The sequence below is a fragment of the Dipodomys spectabilis genome, unplaced genomic scaffold (assembly GCF_019054845.1).
Source record: "Dipodomys spectabilis isolate Male_0828 unplaced genomic scaffold, ASM1905484v1 ptg000422l, whole genome shotgun sequence".
Taxonomy (NCBI): domain Eukaryota; kingdom Metazoa; phylum Chordata; class Mammalia; order Rodentia; family Heteromyidae; genus Dipodomys; species Dipodomys spectabilis.
The window spans coordinates 7196863-7218376 of NW_024871099.1; the positions used below are offsets into that span (position 1 = coordinate 7196863).

General features: G+C 52.8%; 2 protein-coding genes across 2 annotated transcripts in view; both read right to left on the bottom strand.

The window, feature by feature from the left end:
* Window positions 1-2135: 2135 nt before the first annotated feature.
* On the bottom strand, window positions 2136-12469 carry Shkbp1 (SH3KBP1 binding protein 1). The gene is made up of 18 exons (XM_042668149.1): window positions 12329-12469; window positions 12030-12083; window positions 11848-11893; window positions 11635-11708; window positions 11016-11074; window positions 10690-10770; window positions 9349-9510; window positions 9177-9267; window positions 8881-9071; window positions 7551-7666; window positions 6299-6386; window positions 6095-6211; window positions 4934-5104; window positions 4643-4798; window positions 4140-4236; window positions 3699-3877; window positions 3285-3399; window positions 2136-3146 (listed from the first exon to the last, which is right to left on the bottom strand). Exons 1-18 carry the CDS (start codon window positions 12412-12414, stop codon window positions 2915-2917), a joined length of 2115 nt encoding a protein of 704 aa, XP_042524083.1. The 5' UTR covers window positions 12415-12469; the 3' UTR covers window positions 2136-2914.
* A 1484-nt stretch (window positions 12470-13953) lies between these two features.
* Window positions 13954-21514, bottom strand: part of Sptbn4 (spectrin beta, non-erythrocytic 4) — a 56841-nt gene continuing 49280 nt past the window's right edge. The window contains 7 exon segments of the mRNA XM_042667955.1: window positions 13954-14187; window positions 15107-15149; window positions 15319-15492; window positions 16290-16582; window positions 17836-17908; window positions 19074-19699; window positions 20657-20853. Coding sequence (XP_042523889.1) covers window positions 14029-14187; window positions 15107-15149; window positions 15319-15492; window positions 16290-16582; window positions 17836-17908; window positions 19074-19699; window positions 20657-20853 — 1565 coding nt within the window. The 3' untranslated portion in view covers window positions 13954-14028.

Consider the following 21514-nt stretch of genomic DNA (forward strand, 5'->3'; position numbering starts at 1 on the left):
TTGGGGGGGGGGTCCGGTCATGGGACCTGAACTCTGGGCCTGGGTGCTGTCCCTCAGCTCTTCAGCTCAAGGCTAGTACTCTACCACTTGAGCCACAGAGCCACTTCCGGCTTTTTTCTTTTTGCTTATGTGGTGCTGAGGAATCAAACCCAGGGCCTCATGCATGCAAGGCAAGCGCTCTACCACTGAGCCACCTTCCCAGCCCAGCCATCTGATTCTTGAGGTTTCCTTAGTCCTATAGCAATAGCCCATCTTCAGTATTCCTGGGCTAAGTTTACACAAGGCACTGGCCCCTGGTACTACCTGCAGAGCCCACCTCAGACTAAAAACAAACAATCTAGGTTCACCGGTTCCTTATTTTTACTCCTGCCAAGGAGTGGTGTGCGGAGTGAAGCTTTCACCCCTCCCTCGCAGTGAGACACTCAGGCTGACTCACACTGCTACACTTCCACCGTGATAGCCACCTACGGCAATCCCTATCTCATACAAACACCTAGAAATCTGGGCCCACCATCATTCACGGACAGGCATCCCCCTGGGGCAGTTAACAATGGCATGGCTGTCTGATCACAGCCATTCAGGGACTGACCCAGCTGGAGGCCAGAGTGCCCGGCTCTGCCCACATGTGCTCTGCCTTTGCCTTTGTTTGACCTCAAAATCCCCACTCACATGGCCCTACAGGCCACCATGGTCCCTCACCCATTTCCATCCCCCTTCCCACATCCTACCCTGTGGCTGGAGCATTTGCTGGGGGCGCTGCCGAAATCTCTCCCTTCTGCCTGAGATCCAGGGCATCTTCAATGCTCGTTGCTAGGCAACAGCCTCTGGCTCACCACTGCAACTTCCGGGGATGGTATTGGCCTCCCTTCCTCCCCTCCCCATTATTTGGAGTACCCAGCTCCCAGTCTTTTCCTATCTTCCAGAATCTTATCGATGTTATCATCCCTGGATTCTGCTCTGATTACTAACCCTTCAGAACCTCTCAGAGGTCTAGTCCTAAGGCATTCCAGAAGCTTCTCCCTATCATTCTCCTCTCCACACACTTTTTCCCTACTTTGTGTGTGTGTGTATCAGTGGTGGGGCTTGAACTCTGGGTCTGGACACTGTCCCTGAGCTCTTCAGCTCAAGGCGAGCACTCTACCACTTGAGCCACAGTGCCACTCCCAGTTTTCAAGGACTTGACTGTCCAGGCTGGCTTTGAACCGTGCTCCTCAGATCTCAGCCTCCTGAGTAGCTAGGATTACAGGCTTAGCTACTGTACTCTTGCCTGGCTCTGTATAGTCTTATTTGGAGAAAAACAACAACAACAAAAGCCAGGTGCCTGTGGCACTAATCCTAGCTACTCAGGAGGCTGAGATCTGAGGAGCATAGTTGGAAGCCAGCCCAAGCAGGAATGCCTGTGAGACTCTTATCTCCAAATTAACCACCAGAAAACTGGAAGTGGTGCTGAGGTTCAAAATGGTACAGTGCAAGCTTGGCGGGGGGAGGGGAAGCTCAGGAATAGGTCCCAGGCCCTGAGTTTAAGCCCCAAGACCCCCCCCCCCCAAAAAAAACAAACAACCCTCAGAAGAACCCTTCAGTGTTCCAGATATAACATCCCATCTTTCTCTATTACTTTCAGATCATGAGATTCTACATTCACAAGAGTGCTCTGCATTGGGCAATGATGTCAGTATTTTAGATGGGGGGAGCATTATATAATATCTCTGTATTCTAGACATGCTGCCATTCTATATGCCTCCCCCTTCTCTATAATTCCTAACAGTCACATATTTCTCAGTGTTCTGAATGTCCTAGAATATTTAAAACAAAAATTCATGACAGGCATGCAACTCAGTGGCTGAGAACTTGCCTAGCATGCATAAGGCCTTGGGGTTTGATTTTGTTTTGTTTTCAGTTGTGGGGCTTTAACTCTGGGCCTGTGCACTGTCCCTCAGCTCTTCAGCACAAGGTGAGTATTCTATCACTTAAGCCACAGCGTCACTTCGGTTTTCTGGTGGCTTATTGGAGATAAGAGTCTCACAGACGTTCCTGCCTGAGCTGACTTTGAACGGAATTCTCAGATCTCTGCCTCCTGAGTAGTTAGAATTACTGGTGTGAGCCACAGGCACCAAGCTAGGGCCTTGGGTTTTATCCCCAGCACCAAGCAAAACAAAATTTGCTTTGGAGTTTGAGGAAATCTGAAACACACAGGTTTTAGAATCCATTGCCTTTTAGGTCAACTGTTTACTCTAGATTTTGAGAGTCAGGAATCTCCATGCCATCTGGGTGTAGCAGTCCATGTCCATAATTCCAGCTACTTGGGAGACAAGACCTATAGCCATCCATCACAGTGACCATACTAAAGGGTTCAGAAATGCTCATCTGAACCAACTCAAGCCAATGATGATCAACCCTATGATTTCTGCTGCTAGAAAGCAAAAGAATGTTAAAGAGCTCCCTAAGATCGTCTCGCCACTGATTGACTATGATGCATCCTAGAGGAAAGCAAATCCAAGAGATAAGAGAAAGCCCTTGGGGATGAGGGTTTTGAACCCCTGGATCCAGCCATGCCTGAAGTCAGATGGTAAGCCATTTCTTAAACCAGGAGAGGCAAATACTCATAAATTTACCACCAGGAACCCGGTTAGGACCCACATCTCCCTAGGGGCCACCCCCTCCCCAAACAATCTAAGAATACAAAACAGGGTGTTGGCAGTGAAAATGTTATTGAGGAGAGTTACTTTGGCTTCCTAAAAAAGTAGTGGTGGGGGGAGGAGGGGAAATGGAGACCTAGTAACAAATGATTGCTTGGAGGAGGCCCTGGCCCTGAACCCAGGGCTCCCACGGGAAGCAGGCAGGGAGGGGGAAAGGGGAGAAGGGCACCTGAGTCCCCTGGGAGCAGAGTATCCAAAGGCACCTTGGCAAGCTGGGTTTAAAAGGAAGTTTCGTTGAGTTTCTTCTTGGGAGATGCAAGGGGTGTCCCAAGACCCGCCGAGGGCCGAGGGGCTGGTGTGGGTGGCCGCCGGGGCTCTGGCGCGCTCCGTACCAGTTCCTGGCATCTTTCCACAAAGCTGCCTCCCCCTCGGCGCCGGATCTCTGCTTGTGGGGGGCTGGGGCTCCCATGGCGACCACACAGTGAGGTGTTGCTGGAGGCTGAGTGGAGACTGAAGGGGGTGGGGGAGGTGGGCACCTGGCATCATGGGGCAGTGGGCTGCCCCTCCCCCAAGGGCCACACTGCTGTTGCCTGTCATACCCCCCCCCCACATACACACCATAAAATGGAGGAGAAATAGAGCTACTACCTGGTAAGTGAGGTCCGGGGTGAGGGGCTGGGGAGGGAGGACCGGGAGGAAGCCAGTGGGGCCAGCTCACACTGCTCCAACTGTCCCATTAACTCTTCCTCCGTCAGACCACCTGCTGGGGGCCCAGAAAGCAGCGTCAGGGAGCAAGACAGTAGTAGTGCAAGCATCCAGGGTTGAGATGGGTGAAAAGATTTGGAGAGTGACAGGGAGGGGTCAGAGGTGAAGGGGAGGATGGGGAAGTGAGGGTAAGGAGCTGGAGGACAGGGTGAGAAAGGAGATCACACCACAGTAGGCTTTGATTCAGGCTCTGGAGTGACAGGGGGCCCTGGGCTGGGTTCAGAGCGAGGCAGGGAGGGTGGGCGTTGGTGGTATAGTGGGTAGCACAGCTGCCTTCCAAAGTGAGGCAGGGAGTACCAGGTGCCTGGCCAAGGCCATCCATGGCTGTGGTCAGATCCCACATGGCCAGGCTGCCATTGGCCTGCCCAGTGAGCAGGTAACGCCGGGGTCTGGAGCCCAGTCGCCGGGATCCCTCGCACTCCAGCACGGTGAAGGCGGTAGTGGCGGAGCCGTCCACGGAGCGCACGGAGCACACCCTGCGGACAACAAGCCATCAGGGGCTGCGCTGGCTGTGCAAGTCCGCTTGTGTGTGTGTGTGTGTGTGTGTGTGTGTGTGTGTGTGTGTGTGTGTGTTGTTTTGCTTTTGCTGGTTCTAGGACTTGAACTGAGGGCCTGGGCACCATCCCTTACTTAACTTTTCCACTAAGATTAGCACTCTACCATTTGAGCCACCAAGCATGCTTGCCCTCCCATGGAGACCCCTTTTCTGGCCTCTGTGGCCCAGAGGACAGTCCTTACCGCTGCCCAGTGGCTGAAAGACGCACGAAGAGCTGGCTGGCACTGGGCACCACCTTCTGAATGAACACCTGCTGGTCATCTCGCTCACCATAGGGGCCTGGACAGCCAGGGGTGGGTGTTCAGGGCTAGCCAGGGACCCTTGGACCTCCAGACCCTAAGGCCTGCTTTCCCACTGCTGAACCCCCTTCTAGACCTAGGTCCTGTTCCCAGGCTGCTGGGTGGGGTCAGGGAAGAAGAAAGGGACCAGTGGTTAATTCAAGCCCATCAGGGGATTGGGTGCTGGACTGGGGGTGGGTGGGGCCCTGGGCCAGGAAGCTATCAGTAGGAATTGGTGAATGTGACAGCCCCACAGGAGTCATCAGGGGGTCAAGTGGAGGTTAGCAGGGGCCAGCAATCAATGGTGAAGGTCAACTAGAGCAGCTCGATTGGTCGACAGAGACCTACAGGGGTCATTGGGGAGGGGCGGGCAAGGCAGTGGGGAGGGGCCAGGAGCCAGGAAGTACCAATGTCATTGCCAGCACTGCAGCCTCCATGCCCATCAGCTGACTCCAGAGCTAGGATCTTGAAGGATGCCAGGGGCGTGGAGCCCGGCTGTGTGGAGATCATGCCACGGAAGCGGGTCACAGACCACGTCCGCACGTGGTTGTTGTCAGCACAGACTGAGGAGAGCACAGGACGGCAGAGAGTCAGGCTCAGCCATGGGATTCACAAAGCTCAACCCTTCCAGAACCCCAGAGTGACTCTTTTTTGCCTCTCTGCGGCCATCCAGCTGGTCTCTCCTGCAGGGGACCCACCTGAAATGAGGTGCTTCTCAGACAGCATGATCTTGATGACAGGGCTGCGATGCACAGTGAAGGTCTGGAAGAGCTGGGGCCCCGAGCCCACGGTCTCGGGGTGCTGCACAATGACTCGTACACCCCCCGAACTGGTGCCATAGGCGATCTCAATCCAGTTCCCACTGTCACCTGGTGGGGGACAAAGACAGGACCTGCATCACAGAGAGACAAAAACCAAGGGGGACAGAAAGAGACAGATCCAGGGGAGATGCCAGAGATCAGGGGGCAAGACAGAGAGACAGACAGGCAGGCTGGCAAGTAGACAGATACAGACACACAGAGAGATGGTAAGATGAGGGAAATACGGGGCTAGGAAGACAAAGGAACACAGTACAAAGACCACAAGCAAAATTTAAGACAGTAAGAGAGAAGAGATAGAAAAACAGAGACACGGGGAACTAGGAAACTGAATTAGGATGACACAGAATCAGACAAACAGATAGATATGACATGAAGAGAGAAAAATGAAAGTCTGCTGGGCACGAAGTCTACAGGACTTTTTCTTCCCGGGGTTGACTTCAAACTGCAATCCTCAGATCTCAGGCTCCTGAGTAGCTAGGATTGCAGGTGTGAGCCACCAACACCCAGCTACCTTTCTGGTTTTATGAACATACAAATGTCATGCCTTAGACTGGCGCCAGTGGCTCACGCCTGTAATCCTAGCTACTCAAGAGGCTGAGATCTGAGGATCTCCGTTCAAAGCCAGACTGGGCAGGAACTCCCATGAGTTTTCCAATTAACCACTCCTACTCCAGTTAACCACCAGAAAATCAGAAGTAGCATTGTGGTTCAAGTGGTAGAGCCTTAAGTTGAAGAGCTCAGGGACAGCACCCAGGCCCAGAGTTCAAGCCCCACCACCAACAAACAAACAAAAAAAAGTCATGTCTTGACCATAGGTATAGAAGAGAAACAGCAAGATGAACTCCCAGCGGCCAGTTCTGCCTCCAGTGGAGAGGCTGGGCCCCAGCTAAGCCCTAAAAACACTGCTCCATGAATGTTTGCTGAATGACTAAATAATAAATCCCATGCTAGGCCACACAAGTGGCAACGTGGCTACAGGCTGGGCCTGGGATGGCTGGTAATGAGGTGGGGGGCAGAGTAAGTTGTGTGAGAGCTTACTGGTCTTGGGGGTGAGGTAGACACTGAGGGCGGTGACCCCATCCTCCGCAGGGTCCCGGTAGAGTTCGCTGACAAGGAGGTCATTGTCCTTCATGCGTAGCGGAAACTTCTGTACATCTGGGGAAGATGGGGGGGAGGGATGAGTGAGGCCGTGTTCCAGGCACCCAGCTGGACCCCTCTGGTCCCCAGGAAGCTGTTGCTCACCCACATAGTAGATGGAGCCATTGCTGCAGCCCAGGAGGAGGAAAGAGCCAGCTGCATCGTAGCTGGTAATTGGCTGCACCTCTTGGACCTGAAGCCAGGACAGGCAGGGCAGGAGGTGGTAGGTAGTATGGTACCTTCCACACCTTTGCTTCTATTGTACCTCTCACAAAGTGCCCTCCTTCCCTCCAAGACCCACCTTGGTCCCAAACTTACTTCTCCCAGCCTGGCCAGGTATAGCCTATCTCTACGTGTCCTGTACCTCCTTTTTGAACTTTTTTTTTTTTTTGTCAGTCGTGGGGCTTGAACTCTGGGCCTGGGAGCTATCTCTGAACTCTTTTTTTTTTTTAATTAATAAGTTTTTTTTTTAATTGTGAAAATACCATACAGAGTGGGTTACAATTACATGAGCAAGGTAATGAGTACATTTCTTATCAAGCATTGTTGCCTCCTCCTTTGTTTCCCCTTCCCATCCCAGCCCTCCCATCTCCCCGGTCCCCCCTCTGCCATAACATCTTGTACATCTCATTGTTGCAATGGGTCCACCTGTATCCCTGTTTAAACAATTTGTTTTTTCCCTTCCCCTCCACAAATTATACCAACATCAAATACAGTGAAAACAGGGGTTCTACCGTGGAGGACTCTGAGCTCTTTTGTTCAAGGCTAATGCTTTAACAGTTGGAGCCACAGCGCCACTTCCAGTTTTTGCATGGTTAATTGGAGCTAAGAGTCTCATGGACACTTTCCTGCTTGGGCTGGCTTTGAACTGTGATCTTTAGATCCCAGCCTCCTGAGTAGCTAGGATTACAGGTCTGAGCTACCAGCACATGGCCTTCCCTTTTGAACTTCCATCTCTGTTTCTCTTCAATTTGTTTTCTGTGTACTGGGCATAGGGCTTGAATTCTGGGCCTGGGCACTGTCCCTGAGCTTTTTTGCTCAAGGCCAGTGCTCTACTGCCTGAGCCACAGCACTACTTCTGGTTTTCTGGTAGTTCATTAGAGGTAAGTGTCTCATAGACTTTCCTACTCAGGCTGGCTTCCAACCCCAATTGTCAGATCTCAGCCTCTTGAGTAGCTAGTATTACAGGCATGAGCCACCAGTGCCTGGCCTGGGAAGACCTTTGACACACACATAACCAGGCTCTGCCCACCACTGGATCTCCTGGCTTTCTCTAGGTACAGTGGGAAAGAAAGGAACCCCTCTTTCAGGCTACATGATCTGGAAAGGGGGACTCCAGGCTGGCCAGAGCTCTGACCTGCCAGTGCTTGGTGACAGCATTCCACACCCCAATGCGCCCCGTGTGGCTTGTGGCGATGAGTTGGTTCCCCACGAAGAACAAGGCCTCCACAGGCACACCCAGATGGAAGACTCCTGTGGGGGACAAGGACGGGACAAGGAGAGTCAGCCAGGACCCCATTTCACAGGGAGGGATGTGGCAGCAGGAACGCCAAGGCTCAGAGGATCCTATTGGGCCATGGAATTCTTTCCAGTAGAAATTCCAGCAGAAAGAAAGTAAAAAAAAAAAAAAAAAGCTGGGTGCAGGTAGCCCATACCTATCATCCTCCATATACAGGAGACTGAGATCTGAGGATAGCAGTTCAAAGCCAGCTCAGGCAGGAAAGTCTGTGAGACTCTTATTTCCAATTTCTCAGCAAAAAGCAGTAAGTGGACCAGCCTTAAGTAAAAAAGCGAAAGGACAGCACTCAGGCCCTGAGTTCAAGTCCTAGTACTTGTACAAACAAAAACAAATGAATAAAAATATGTTGGTTTAGGATGGATATATTTTTTCCCAAGGACAGATTGGTTTAGAAGTTGAGCACTGGGCTGGGAAGGTGGCTCAGTGGCAGAGTGCTTGCCTTGCATGCATGAGGCCCTGGGTTCGATTCCTCAGCACCACATAAGCAAAAAGAAAAAAGCCAGAAATGGCGTTGTCGCTCAAGTGGTAGAGGGCTAGCCTTGAGCTGAAGGACAGCGCCCAGAGTTCAGGCCCCACGACCAGACCAAAAAAAAAAAAAGTTGAGCACCAACAACAACACAGATTCTAACATGCCCTGGGATTTTACTCCCATGGAACATTCTAACAGAGCAAAGAGATCTAACAAAGAGTGGACTTTGATGGGGGAGAAAATTGTACCAGGGAGGATTTTCCTAAGAAGATTTTCCTCAGAAGAGGATTTTCCTAAGAGACCAAAGAATTCCAACCAGATTTGAAATTCTTTTTTTCTCACCCATTACTGAGGTTTGAAGTAAGGGCCTCACACATGCGTGGCTGGTGCTCAACCACTTGTGCCATGCTTCCCTGGCTTTTTGCTGATTATATTAGAAATAGAATCTCAAAGATTTTCCTGCCCCAGACTGGCTTCAAACTGAGATCTAAACTTCAGCCTCCTGAGTTACAGGTGTGAAGCATGATGCTCAGCCAGGATATGAAATTCTGAAGGGTTGGAGCTTTCTCATGGGATACAGAGAATTCTCATGGGATACAGAGAATTCTCATGGGGTTAAGAATGCTGTGGGGTGGGCTATTTTAACAGTCTACAGAATTCTCCAGGGCAGAGGGTTCTGGAAAAGGCCAGCAGTAGTACCTATCTCAGAGCCTCCGCCTTCTGCCTGCAGAGCCCACAGCAGGATCTCGTTGCCTGTGGCCACGGCCACCATCTTGTCATGCTCCCCCAGTGCTCCACCAGGTACGCGGGCCGTTAGTGCCAAGCGCTCGATAGGCCAGTCTAGGCGGGGGCTAGAAAATACCAGCTGCCAGCCAGAGGCTTCCTTCAGCCTGATGGATGTGAGGGGAAGGGAGGGGAGGGATTACTAACCACCATCTCAGACCATCCCCATCCAAGATCAGACCCTCCCCCCCCTCGCTCCCCTTTCCTGGCACCTATAGCAGACAAGAAACTGGGCATAGGCCACAGCAATCCAGTTGTGGTGACCGCACACCAATCGCACCATCCCAGGTTCCTCTGGTTGTCCTTGGGAAAAAGACAAGGGCCTATAATAGGATCATAGGGGTCCACAGGCTGCCCTTACCTCCCTGGAAGACAGAAAGCTACCTGATGGTGGAGAAGGGCCTCGCTCATCCAGCATTCGACCCAGCAGCCCTGCATTTCCCAGATTGGGGGGCATCGTGTTGCTTCGACGTACAGGGGCTGGGCGTACTCCACCCTGCTGGGGCCCCACCAGGCTATGTCGGTTTCGGCGCTTCACTGGGAACACTGGGGGAGGGATAGAGTAGTGATAGTTGTAATGACAGTTATGGGTGTATATTGCCTCCTCCCTTCCCTCATGTTCATACAGATGCAGCATTCAATGACACTGAGTCACACAGCAAGTTTGTCCCTTCCCAGTGCCTGTAAGTCTATTGCAGAGCAGAGTTTAGGGCTACTACAATATTAACATGAAGAGAAGCTTTCAGCCAGGCCACAGTGGTTCACGTTGATAATCCTAGCTACATAGGAGGCTGAGATCTAAGGATCATGGTTCAATGTCAGCCCCAGCAGGAAAGTCCAGGAGACAATTAGCTCCAATTTACCAACAAAAAATCTGGAAATGAAAGTGTAGCTCAAGTGGTAGAGCTCCAGCCTTGAATGAAAAAGCCAAGTGAGGGCTGGGAAGGTGGCTCAGTGGTAGAGTGCTTGCTTTGCATGCATGAGGCCCTGGGTTCAATTCTTAAGCTCCACACAAGCAGAAAAAGCCGCAAGTGGCACTGTGGCTCAAGTGGTAGAGTGCTAGCCTTGAGCTGAAGAGCTGAGGGACAGCGCCCAGGCCGAGTTCAAGCCCCACGACCGACCAAAAAAAAAAAAAAAAAGAAAAAGCCAAGTGAGAGCATAAGGCCCCGAGTTCAAGCCCAGTGTTAGCACTCATGTGTGCATGCATGCATGTACACACATTTTTTGGAAACGGGTAAAGCTAAGGAAAATAATAGCATAGGTCCTGGCAAACTTTACAACTGTAGATAATGACTGAGGCTAAGGAAATAAAGCCATACATCAAATCTCCCCTTTCTGTCCCTTCTACTAATCAGCAGTCTAGTGGACTACAATTCCCAACAGCCTCTGGGGGCACTTTCTACAAAAGGTGGGCTGGCTGGTTGTCTTGGGGAGTCTAATCAATAATTTCCTCCTTTCTATGTGAAGGACCCTAGTTCTTCCAAAATCTTCCTAAACAGAAAACAATGCTGGACTACAACTTCCATTGTGCTCTAGTGTATGCTTCTGAGCTTTCAAGGAATTATCTGGCCCACTGCCTCATGGAAAATACTGTTTCCTACTTCCTCTCCAAGCATCAGGCCAAACATCTGATACAGAACTACAATTCCCATCAGGTCTCAGGATTCACAAGGCTGAAGCATTGTGTTAAATATAGATTACAGCCTATCCTTTGGGATTTCTCACCTGGTGGAGGTAGATAACCATTGAAGAGGACATTTCCACAGGAAGATCGATCCAACTCCTCCCTCAGCTGTAGACGACGAACTGCAACGAAGGACTCAAAGCTGGGCTTTAAGGGATGCTGAGGCAGGTCCCTTTCTACCTCCCTATCTCTTTCTCTACAGAATAAGCAAATCCCCTCAGAGGCAGAGCCAAATCCCTGTGGTCTTAGTTCTAACCCACCCCTCTTTCAGGAGAGAGAGGGAATAAAGATAGGGAACATTCAGGAAGCATCCCCAGAAGACTGGTTGCCTATGCAGTGAGCATATTAACTGAGAATCCCCACTTACCTAGTGGAGTGAGCCCATAGAACTGGGCTTCATGAAGGAGACTGGAACCGTGGACACCCCTGGGTAGAGGAATTGACTAGGAGTCAAGGTATGGAGTATAGGAAAGGGCAAAGAATTCTGAAGGAGAAGTTAAAGAAAACTGTACAGAAAATTTGGGAAGGCAGTTTTTTTTTTCCCTTCTTTTCCCTCCCTCCTCTTTCTTTCCTTCCGCTTCCTCCTTCCTTCCTTCCTCCCTCTCTCTCTCTCTCTTTTTCTTTCTTTCTTTTTATTTGCCAGTACTAGGGCTTAAACACAGGGCCTAGTGCTGTCCCAGAACTTTTTCACTCAAGGCTGGCACTCTACCACTTGAACCATAGCAATACTTCTCATGACTTTTTGGAGATATGAGTTTCCTAGACTTTTCCTGCCTGGGTTGGTTTTGAACTGTGCTCCTCAGACCTCGGCCTCCTAAGTAGCTGAAATTACAGTTATGAGCCATTCTCCCTAGCTAAAGCACTCATTTCTACTAGAATCAAGAGTCTAAGTAAGCCAAATGGAGCGGAGCTTTTTGGTTATCTTAAGAGATTTCTAAGGGTTTGAAGATGGTGGTGTTTCCTCCCTCCTTTTCATCCATACTAACCTGGGGTCCAATTCTTTGGTGCGTAGGAAGTTGAGGATGGGGGCAAAGACGGTGGGGTCCCTGTCGATGAAGATCTGAGGGAGGAAGAGAGGGAGGGATGGAAAGATGGGGTGGGGGGGGGATTTGAAAAGGATGGACAGGACAAAGCGGGACTGAGTGGGATGCTCTCCCCGCTATGGGCCGCCCCATTTCAGCCGTGGCTTGACTACTCACAGCCCCAGTCTCATCTTTCAGAGTCGAGATGCGTCCGCTCAGAAGACTACAGCAAGGAGACACAGCAGGTAACCACACACCAGAGATGGGAGATAGGAAAATGGTGCAGATTAGGTTTCCCCCCTCCCACCCCGCCCTCTTTTCCCACCCCTACCTCGCCCCAAACTCCCTTCCCCGATCACCTGGAAAAGAAGGAGTCTGGGATCCAGGTGAGCGTTTGGCGGGAGGTACTGAATCTAAACCGGGAAAGCAAGAGATGAAGAATGGGGAGGAGGGTGAAACACGACGCCCCCTTCCCCCCTTCCCCCCCCCCCCCCCCGCCGGACGCCGCGAGTTCGCGGCCCACCCCGGGAGGCTCCGGGCCTCCCCGCACGGGGGCGGGGCGACCCTTGATTGACAGGGATGAAGTTACGACTCCCATCCGGCTCCCCGGCTCCGAGGATGGGGGGGAGGGGGTGTCTAAGGAATCTCCCACCATCACCTCTTGCCTCCTACGTTCAGATGAATCACTTCCCCGGGAGGGCCGCGACCCAGGACCCCCTCGGCCGCCGTCTCAGCCGCCGCCATGGCCCCTGGGGGTGAGCCGGTCAGCTTGCACTCACTTCCGGGTGTGCACTCAAATCCCGCCCCCGATGCTTGCTCATTGGTTAGGAGACTCCCGGGACAGCTGGTGATTGGACAGAGTGCTCGCAGGTCGCAACTAGTTCTCCGCCTCCTTAAAGGGATCCGCCTTTCCTGCCCTGGACGGAGCGGACGGGCGCCGTGGCTTCTTTGGGGAAGTTTGTGTTTTTTTTTCCCATCGCTTCAGGGTTTGCGGTTTAGGTGTGACTTTAGTGGTTCATCAAAGCGCACGTGTGAGTGCCAGTGGCTCACGACTGGAATTGTAGCTACTCAGGAGGCCGAGAACTGAGAATCTGGGTTCAGAGCCAGCCTAGACAGGTCTATGAGACTCGTCTCCAATTAAGCATCAAAAAGCCAGAAGTGAAGGTATGGTTTAAGTGGTAGAGTGCTCAGCCTTGAAGGAAAAAGCTAAGGGACAGTGCCCAGGCCCTGAGTCCAGCTTCCAGTACCAGTACAGAGGAGCATGTATTTAGACCAAGAAATCAACCCACACGGAGGGGTACATAAAGAAGGTCCCTGCACCCCGCCACTCCAGCCCACTCTTCAAGCCTCCTGCTTGAGCCGGTAACGCGCGAACAAACCAGTGCAGACCGTCAAAGCCAAAGGGTTTATTATAGGTACATACAGTGTGCGCCAGCCACACTGCCCCACACCCACACCCCGGGGCTCCAGCGGCTCCTCCAGGCGGCCATGGGGGGACTGCCACAACCCGATACCCTGCCAGACTCCCTAGAGAGGTGCTCCAGCCAGAAGCATGCAGGGGGGAGGGCTCCCCCTCTCCCCTCCCTTCCTGTGACATGTCATTTACAGTTGGAGGGGGGGGAGGAGAGGAAGACAGGTGTTTGTTTTTCTTGAGCTTTGACGCCCCCTCCCATTTAAAAGCCTTGGCGCGGATGCGGGGCAGGGGTGGAGGGGGAGGGGGAGGGGGAAGGATAGAGGTGGGGGTCGACGTTTTGCAAAAATAAACTAAGTCAGGAATTAACCGCATGGCTCTGAGGTGGCAGAGTGCAGGGACCTGGGCCCCTTAGCTCCCCCCTCCCAGACAGAAGTCAAGGCAGCATTGGAAGTGAGGTAAAGGCAAGGAGGGGCTGTCCCCTCCCCACCCCTAGCACCCTGGATGGTCCAGGGGACCTCACCAGCGCCCCCCGTGCCCATCCTTAGGGCGGAGAGGAGTCCAGGAATGATTGCCCCCACCACTTCAGTTTCTTTTGAGGGGGGGGCAGGATCTGGGGACTGGAGTAGGGGAGGGGCTTGACTTAACTGGCCCCCTGCCCGCCACCCCCCAAGCTCAGTTATTGCATAAAAATAATGGATCCCCAGCACCTGGGGTGGGGGGATGGGGCTGGCGAGCGGGAAGGGGCCCAAGATATGGCTATAGGGGCAGCAATTCCCCCACACATACACCCACCCATTTCTTGGGGTGTGGGAGAAGTCCCCTCCTTTCCAGTGCCCGTCAGGGTGCCTCCGCGGCCATTGCGGAAGGGAAAGTGTCTTTGTGCCCACAGTGCAAGAGAGGAGGGCCAGGGAGATTTGTCAGAACCTGGGGGCAGGTGCTGGGGATCACTTCCGGCGCCCACTGGCCCTGCGCTCCCCGGCTTCTCGCTTGGGATTGCCCTCATCTGTAGACGATGTGGTAGGGAGTGTCTGGCCCCAACGGGCAATCTCTGCATGTTCGGCCACCGAAGCCGCCACAGCCTCCAGCCAACCGTTCATCTCCTCCTGGAGGAAGAAGCAGGACACAGGGTCCATATTTGGAAGACAGGAGCTGAATGATCTAGAACTGAATGCCCTCATTCCCCCCAGGTAATCATGTTAATAAAGATGAGGACACAAGCACTTACGCAGCAATCTATAATGTACCATTGTCTGTTCAGGGCACTTTTGTGAATTCTTTCACTTACACGTATCTAGGATTATATGCAACCTTTGCTAGAGATAAATCATCAAAACAAGGGGAAATATCCTGGCAGATATAGTTCAGTGATATTTTCCAGACTCTGAGTAAAGTACTTTGTATGTATCAACTAATTTAATTCTCACAAATACACTATCATAACAAATTATTTTAGGGATAAGGAAAATGAGGGCTGGCAGAATAAGGCCTACTTCACAGTTGTGTGTGCGCGCGTGCTGGCAATGTAGCTTAAATTTAGGACCTTTGCACTATCAGCTTTTTCACTCAAAGCTGGTGCTCTACCACTTGAGCCTCACACCCACTTCCCGTATTTTTTTTTGCGGGTTAATTGGAACTAAGAGTCTCATGGGCTATTCTTGCCCAGGCTGGCATTGAACCGGGAGCCTCAGATCTTATCCTGAGATTAAAGATGTGAGCCACTGGTGCCCAGACCCTGGATCACCCCTTTTGGAAATTAGTCTCTCCTCCTATCTTTCCAATATCACCTAAGTACCCAAGGTAAGGAAGTTGGACTTTGGCATCAGGGACTACAGGCAGTCCTCGCTGAGCCTCTTCCTACCACTCCTGGTTTAGGGGCCTTCCCTGGGTTCCCACTATCTTGTCATTATAGCCTTGATAACGCTAGCCTATGTACATCCCTGCTATAGCCCTATCACTCTGGATCAGGACCCAGTCACCCAACCAGCCATATCACTTTGAGGGCTACATAGAGGGTCATCTCACCTCATCCTTAGCCTGAAGCAAATACTCGCTGCCATCTTGGGTCCTGGAAGAGGAGACATAGGACTTGAAAGATCTCAAGGGGCCCAGTTTCCCTCTTCCTCCCTTCCCAATGTCCTTCAGGGGAGCCCAAGGCCTGCTGGATAAAGCAAGCTGGGCCTTTTGGATCCCTCCCACCTGCCATGGATGGGGTCGGGGGATGGGGGCCTGCTCACTGGAGCTTGAAGACGTGTTTCTTTTTCTTGTAGTCATTAGCCACCTCGCTGGTGGCCTTGTGCAGGCTGAGCAGTGGCTCCCCACCATGCGTGCCCCCTGAGGCTGGGCCTTTGGCATCCTTGTAAAAGCCTAGCTCCCCCTTGCTGAGCACACAGTAGAGGCTCACCCACGACCTGGGTAGATGACATAAAAGTTTTAGGCAAAGCTACAACACTGTGGCTTGGCAGTAGACCTTCCGACCAATGGGCCTTTGTCCAAGCTAGTTAGCACAGTTACCCAGGGCTCTCTTTCCTGTGGCTGGCTGTTCCTGCACTGTGGGAATCATCTAAGGCTCCCAATATCAAGCCTATTGCCCAGTGCGGTGCCTCCAGGGCTTGTCTTTCTTTAGCCTACTCCCACAATAGTCAATTACTGTCTCCTCCAGGTTCTGTGCATCACCATCCCTTACTCAAGACTAGCACTCCACCACCGGGAGCCACCCTTTCACTTCTGGCTTTTTGCTGATTAATTGAAGGTAAGAATCTCTCAGACTTTTCTGCCCGGGCTGGCGTTAACTCTTGATCCTCAGATCTCAGCCTCCTGAGTGACTGAGACATGCATGCCTCCTCAAGACTCCCAGATGGTGTATGACATCTTGAGCCTCTACCTCATACGTCACTAGAACCCTCGTGACAAGACTCCACCTCTGGCTTGCTCCTTAACCATAGTCGCTGGCTTTGAACCGCCATCCTCACATCTCAGCCTCCCGAGCAGCTAGGATGACAGGCGTGAGCCACCAGTGCCCGGCTTCAGGACATTTTTGTCAAGGTCCCAACCCATCTCCGTCCACTCAGCCACTAACTAGACCCTCTCCCATTCATAGCTTACGCTACCTAGAAGTTGAGTCCCGCCTCGCCCATGCTTTGCTATTCACTGATTGGACATTGTGAGCCTGGAGGCTCCGCCTTCGAAAGCCCGCCCACATGCTCACCGATTGGATGACTTGCGGTTGGCGTCCAGCTCGCGCTTGCGCAACAGGAAGCCCTCGTGCTGCACCGTGTGAGTGGGCGGGGGCGGAGGCGCGGGGGCGGAGCCTCCCTGGGCCGGGGCGGAGCGTGAGCGCCTGCTTCCCCCGCCCTCGCCACCCTCTCTGGGCCTCGGCCGCCGTCGGGGCTTGGGCCGGTCCCGAGCCCGCGGCCGATCCGGCCGAGGTGTCCGTTCGGGCGGCTCAAGCCCATTAGGCAGGCGGCCCGGGGGAAGCTCGCGAGGCTGGGGCAGCGATGGCTGTGTGAATGAAGGGAAGGGCATGGAGGTTATCTGTCTGGAGGCGCCCTGGGTCTGGGTCCCATCCGTGTCTGCCTTGGAGGCTAGCATGGAAGGAACTCGGGACTGGTTGGTTAACTCTTTGGGGGTTCCTTTAGATCTTGGGTGTGAGTCTGCCAGGAATCCTGCCCAAATGTGGGAAGAAAAGGGAGCTGGACCTATAGGTCAGGTGTAAAGGGAAATCTAGGGGTGTCTTCTCTTTTTTGTGGCTGTCCATGAGGAAATTTGGGTCCCCACAAGGCTGAAGAAATAGGGAGTCCAGGACATGAACCTAATTATGTGTGTAGGGTGAAGGGTAAGGATTGGGGAGGGGATGATCTCTTAGGTTAGAGGTTCTACCCGTGTGTGTGTTGCAAGTCCTGGGGCTTGAACTCAGGACCTGGCACTGGTCACTGAGCTTCTTTTGCTCAAGGCTAGCACTCTACCACTTGAGCCACAGCGCCACTTCTGGTTTTTTCTGTGTATGTGGTACTGAGGAATGGAACCCAGGGCTTCATGCATGTTAGGCAAGCACTCTACCACTAAGCCACATTCCCAGCCAGATATTCCACCTTTCTAAGAAGGATTTTTCTTTTGTCATTTGTAGGGCTTGAACTCAGGCCTAGACACTGTCACTGAGTTTTTTTCACTTGAGGCTAATGCTCTACCACTTTTGAGCCATAGCGCCACTTCTGGTTTTCTGGTGGTGAATTGAGATGAGTCTCACAGACTTTCCTGCCTAGGCTGGCTTTGAATGGCGATCCTCAGATCTCAACTTCCTGAGTAGCTAGAATTACAGGTGTAAGCCATCAACACCAGGCCTAAGAGAATTTTTCAGATTGTAGGGCGCCTCTGGGTGTCCTAAGAGTTCCATGTTGAAGCTGGGTGCTGCCCACACCTGTAATCGTAGCAACTCAGAAAGATGAAATCTGAGGATCACAGTTTGAAGCCAGCCTAAGCAGGAAAGTCCGTGAGACTGTTATCTCCAATAAACTGCTCAGAAAAAGCTGAAAGTGGCGCTGTGGATCGTGGTAGAGCACGAAGAGGCTCAGGGTCGGTGTTCAGTCCCTGAGTTCAAGCCCCAAGACAGGCCAAAAAATAAAAAAAGAGTTCCACGTTGGCTGTGCAGGTGCAGGTACGGAGATGGACACTGATCACTGTTTCTGAGATCCTTGGTCCTGCTCTAAGGAGAGGGGTCTTCATAGTCCCCCACAGCCAGCCATTGGTCAACTTACCACTGCAGCTGGGAGCCCCGGGCCTGCCTCTTTCTCCTGCAGCTGTTCCACAATGTCAGCCAGGGTGGCCTTCCTGAGGGAGGAGGGACAAAAAGATTCAATGGAGCAGGAGTGCCTTTTATCAGAGCCTGGCATGCCTGACTAGAGAGAGGGCTTCTGTCTATTAACCTGAAACACCAGTCCCTGTCCACTGTTCACTGTCTCCACAGATGTGTGAAAATACCAATGCCCAATACAAAGCCTCTCTTCCCTTTAAGGTTTGACAGTACTGAGGTTAAAACTCAGAGGAGCCATGGCACCAGTATCTCTTATAGATTGTGTGTTTGTGTGTGTGTGTGTGTGCGTGCGCACGCATGCACGCTAGTACTTAAGGCTGTGAAAACTTATAGTCTGTGTATAGTCCCTTAGCTTTTTTGCTCAATGTTGGCGTTCTACCATTTGAACCATCTCTCCACTGCCTGCTTTGGGCTGGGAAGTTAGAGATTTTAAAAATCCGACAGGTGGCCGGTCGTGGCTCACGCCCATCATCCTAACTACTCAGGAGGCTGAGATCTGAGGATCATCATTCAAAGCCAGCCTGGGCAGGAAGGTCTGTGAGACTCCTATCTCCAATAAACCACCAGAAAGCTGGAAGTGGCCCTGTGGCTCACGTGGGAGAGCACTTGCCTTGAGCTGAAGAGCTGAGGGACAGCACCCAGGCCCAGAGTTCAAGCCCCATGACCGACAAGGAAAAAAAAAATCTCACAGGCTTTCCTGCCCAGGCTGGCTTTGAACGATGATCCTCAAATCTCAGCCTCCTGAGTAGCCAGGAGTCTAGGAGTGAGCCACCGGTGCCCAGCTCCCCCTTTGAATTTTAACCAGTCTCAAGATTAAAAAAAAAGCAAGTTGCCATCTCCAAGTGTTCGAACCCACTGTCACCTTTCTATACGTTCCCCCCCTGAGTTCTCTTCCACTGGGATCCTCATCCCAGCCCTATCATTGATTGGTGACAAGTCTGTCATCCCCCAGGGACTTCTCCCCCAGATTCTGAGCTTCCTGGAGGCAGAGCTAGGATAGATTTGGTCTCTGCTCTTCCTCCAATCAATCAAGCAGGCTGCCCATGCGAACCATAGGCCCATCCACCTCTGGCGGGACCCAGGATGCCACCTTGCTCCTTGGGGTTCCTGACTCTTGGGGGCCTTTGGGGTTCTGGGAGGTCTGGCTTCCCCGCACCCTTCCGGATCGCTGGGAGGCCTCACCCCTTGACCAGTTCTCCTCTGGTGGGCGTCTCCTGTTCGCTGGATTCCTGCCTCTCCAGCCGCCGCTCCCGCCGCTCTCTTCGCCTCTCCATTTGCTCGTAGCGGCCCAGCGTCAGGCTGTGCGCCGTCTCGTGCTCCACAGACTCCTGCCGCTCCGACCGCCGCCTCCGGGAAGTCTCCTCGGGTTGATCGGCCGACTCTTGGCGCTCAGGCCGCCGCCTCCGGGGCAGCTCCTCGGGGGCGCGATCTGCAGCTTCCTGGCGCTCGGGCCGAGGCCGGACCTGCTCCACCACCGTGATGGGGGACACTGGCGCGTCCACCGTGTCCGAGGGCGCGGCCGGCGGGGACACGGGCTCCGCCCTGGCCGGGGCCTCGGGCAGCCGGTCGATGCGCGGCTGCAGGCGCTCGGGCTTGAGCTCTTGGCGCACGTACCCCACCCGGGTCCGCACCTCGGCCGACAGCGTGTCCGAGGCCCTTCGGGTCAGGGGCTCCAAGCCTCTGTCGTAGCCCCCTGGTCGCAGCAGAGGGGCTGCTTTGGCTGCCAGTTCCGTGGGATCCCCAAAGAACTTGCGCCCCAGCAGAGGGGTGGGTGGTTGCTTGCTCTGTTCGGCCTTCAGTTTCTCGATCTGGAGTCAAGAAGGGGTGGGGATAGAGGGGTCAGTTGGAGGGGCGGTTCTGCCTGGACATTCAGCTTTATGGGTGCTTTGTAGGAGCAAGGATTCCAGGCCCTGCGTTATTATTCTCTACCAGTTGCTTAATGAATGCCTAGTCTTTAGGTAAACGAAGGCCAAATCTTTATTTTTGATGGCACTGGGGTTGGAACTCGGGGCCTTGAACTGGTCAGGGCAGGTTCTTGAGCTCAGTCCTTTTTTTGCGTTAGTGATTTTTCAGACAGGGTATTACAGGCTTTGGTTTTGTTTTGTTTTTTGGTCTCCCCACCCGCTTCCTGTTATTTGTTGATAGGGGTCTCACTAGCTTTTTGTTTGGGCTGGCCTGGAAATTGAGCTCACTCAAGAGCCGCCAGAGCTCAATTTCCAGAGTAGCTGTGATTATTTTACAGGTGCCTTTCTGACCTTCCTCTACACTAATTCCTTAATATCCCAACTCAGACTTTAAATAATAATAACAATTATTATTATTTGCCAATCCTGGGGCTTGAATTTAGGGCCTGGTCACTGTCCCAGAGCTTTGTTTCAAAGCTCAAGGCTAGCGCTCTACCACTGGAGCCACAGCGCCACCTCCAGCTTTTTCTGTGTATATGGTACTGAGGAATTGAACCCAGGGCTTCATGCATGCTAGGCAAGCACTCTACCACTAAGCCACATTCCCAGCCCCCAGACTGTAAGTTATAATGGTCTCTTCACCTCATTCTTACAACCAGATCAAGTGCTGCTCTATTCTCCTGGCCCTCTGGGCCTCTGCTATCCAGGCTCCCTGTATCCTGTACCCTCTGGCTTTTCCTAGTGCCAGTCTGTTCCTGCCCCCTTCACACCTGCTGATTGCCCAGTAAGCATCTGTCTCCACTCTCAACACAGGACTGAGGCCTCCAAGTCCAGGTGGGAGGCAGAGTCTGGGGTGCTGACCGTGGTCAGGCGTCGTAGAGAGCTGAATCTCTCTTCCCACGCTGCGGCTGCTTTGCGGAAGGCTTCATGTCGCCGGATAAGCTGCTCCACCTCGTCCACGCTGCTGCCCAGCTCCCGGCTCTGCAGGAGGGGCTCCTGAGCTGTCAACCAGGCATCAGCCACCACCGCCTCCTGGGCAAACTGGTGCACTTCCAGCACTGGGGGCAGGCATGCAGGGAAAGGCGTTGGGGGGACATCTAATCCCTCTTTTGCTTCACCCATCCTGGCCCAGACATGCTGGCTGTACAGCAGAGTCAACCTAGAGCTATCTCCTCTATTTTTTTTTTTTTGTCAGTCGTGGGGCTTGAACTCTGGGCCTGGGCGCTGTCCCTCAGCTCTTCAGTTCAAGGCGAGCGCTCTAGCACTCTACCACTTGAGCCACAGCGCCACTAATGGTTTACTGAGTGGTTTATTGGAGATAAGAGTCTCACAGAGTTTCCTGCTCAAGCTGGCTTTGAACTGCAATCCTCAGATCTCAGCCTCCTGAGTAGCTAGGATTACAGGTGTGAGCCACTGGTACCTGGCTCTTGAACCCAGTCCTGGGTCTTGAACCCAGGACCTGGGCACTGTCCCTGAGCTTCTGGGCTCAAGGCTAGCACTCTACTACTTGAGCCACAGCTCCACTTCTGGTTGCTGTTGTTTTTTGGTTAGTCATGGGCCTGGGTGCTGTCCCTAAGCCCTTTTAGTGGTCTACAACTTTAAGCCACAGAGCCACTACCATTTTTCTGGTGGTTAACTGACATAAGGATGCCGAGCACCAGTAGCTCACACCTGTAATCCTAGCTACTCAGGAGGCTGAGATCTGAGGATCGTGGTTCA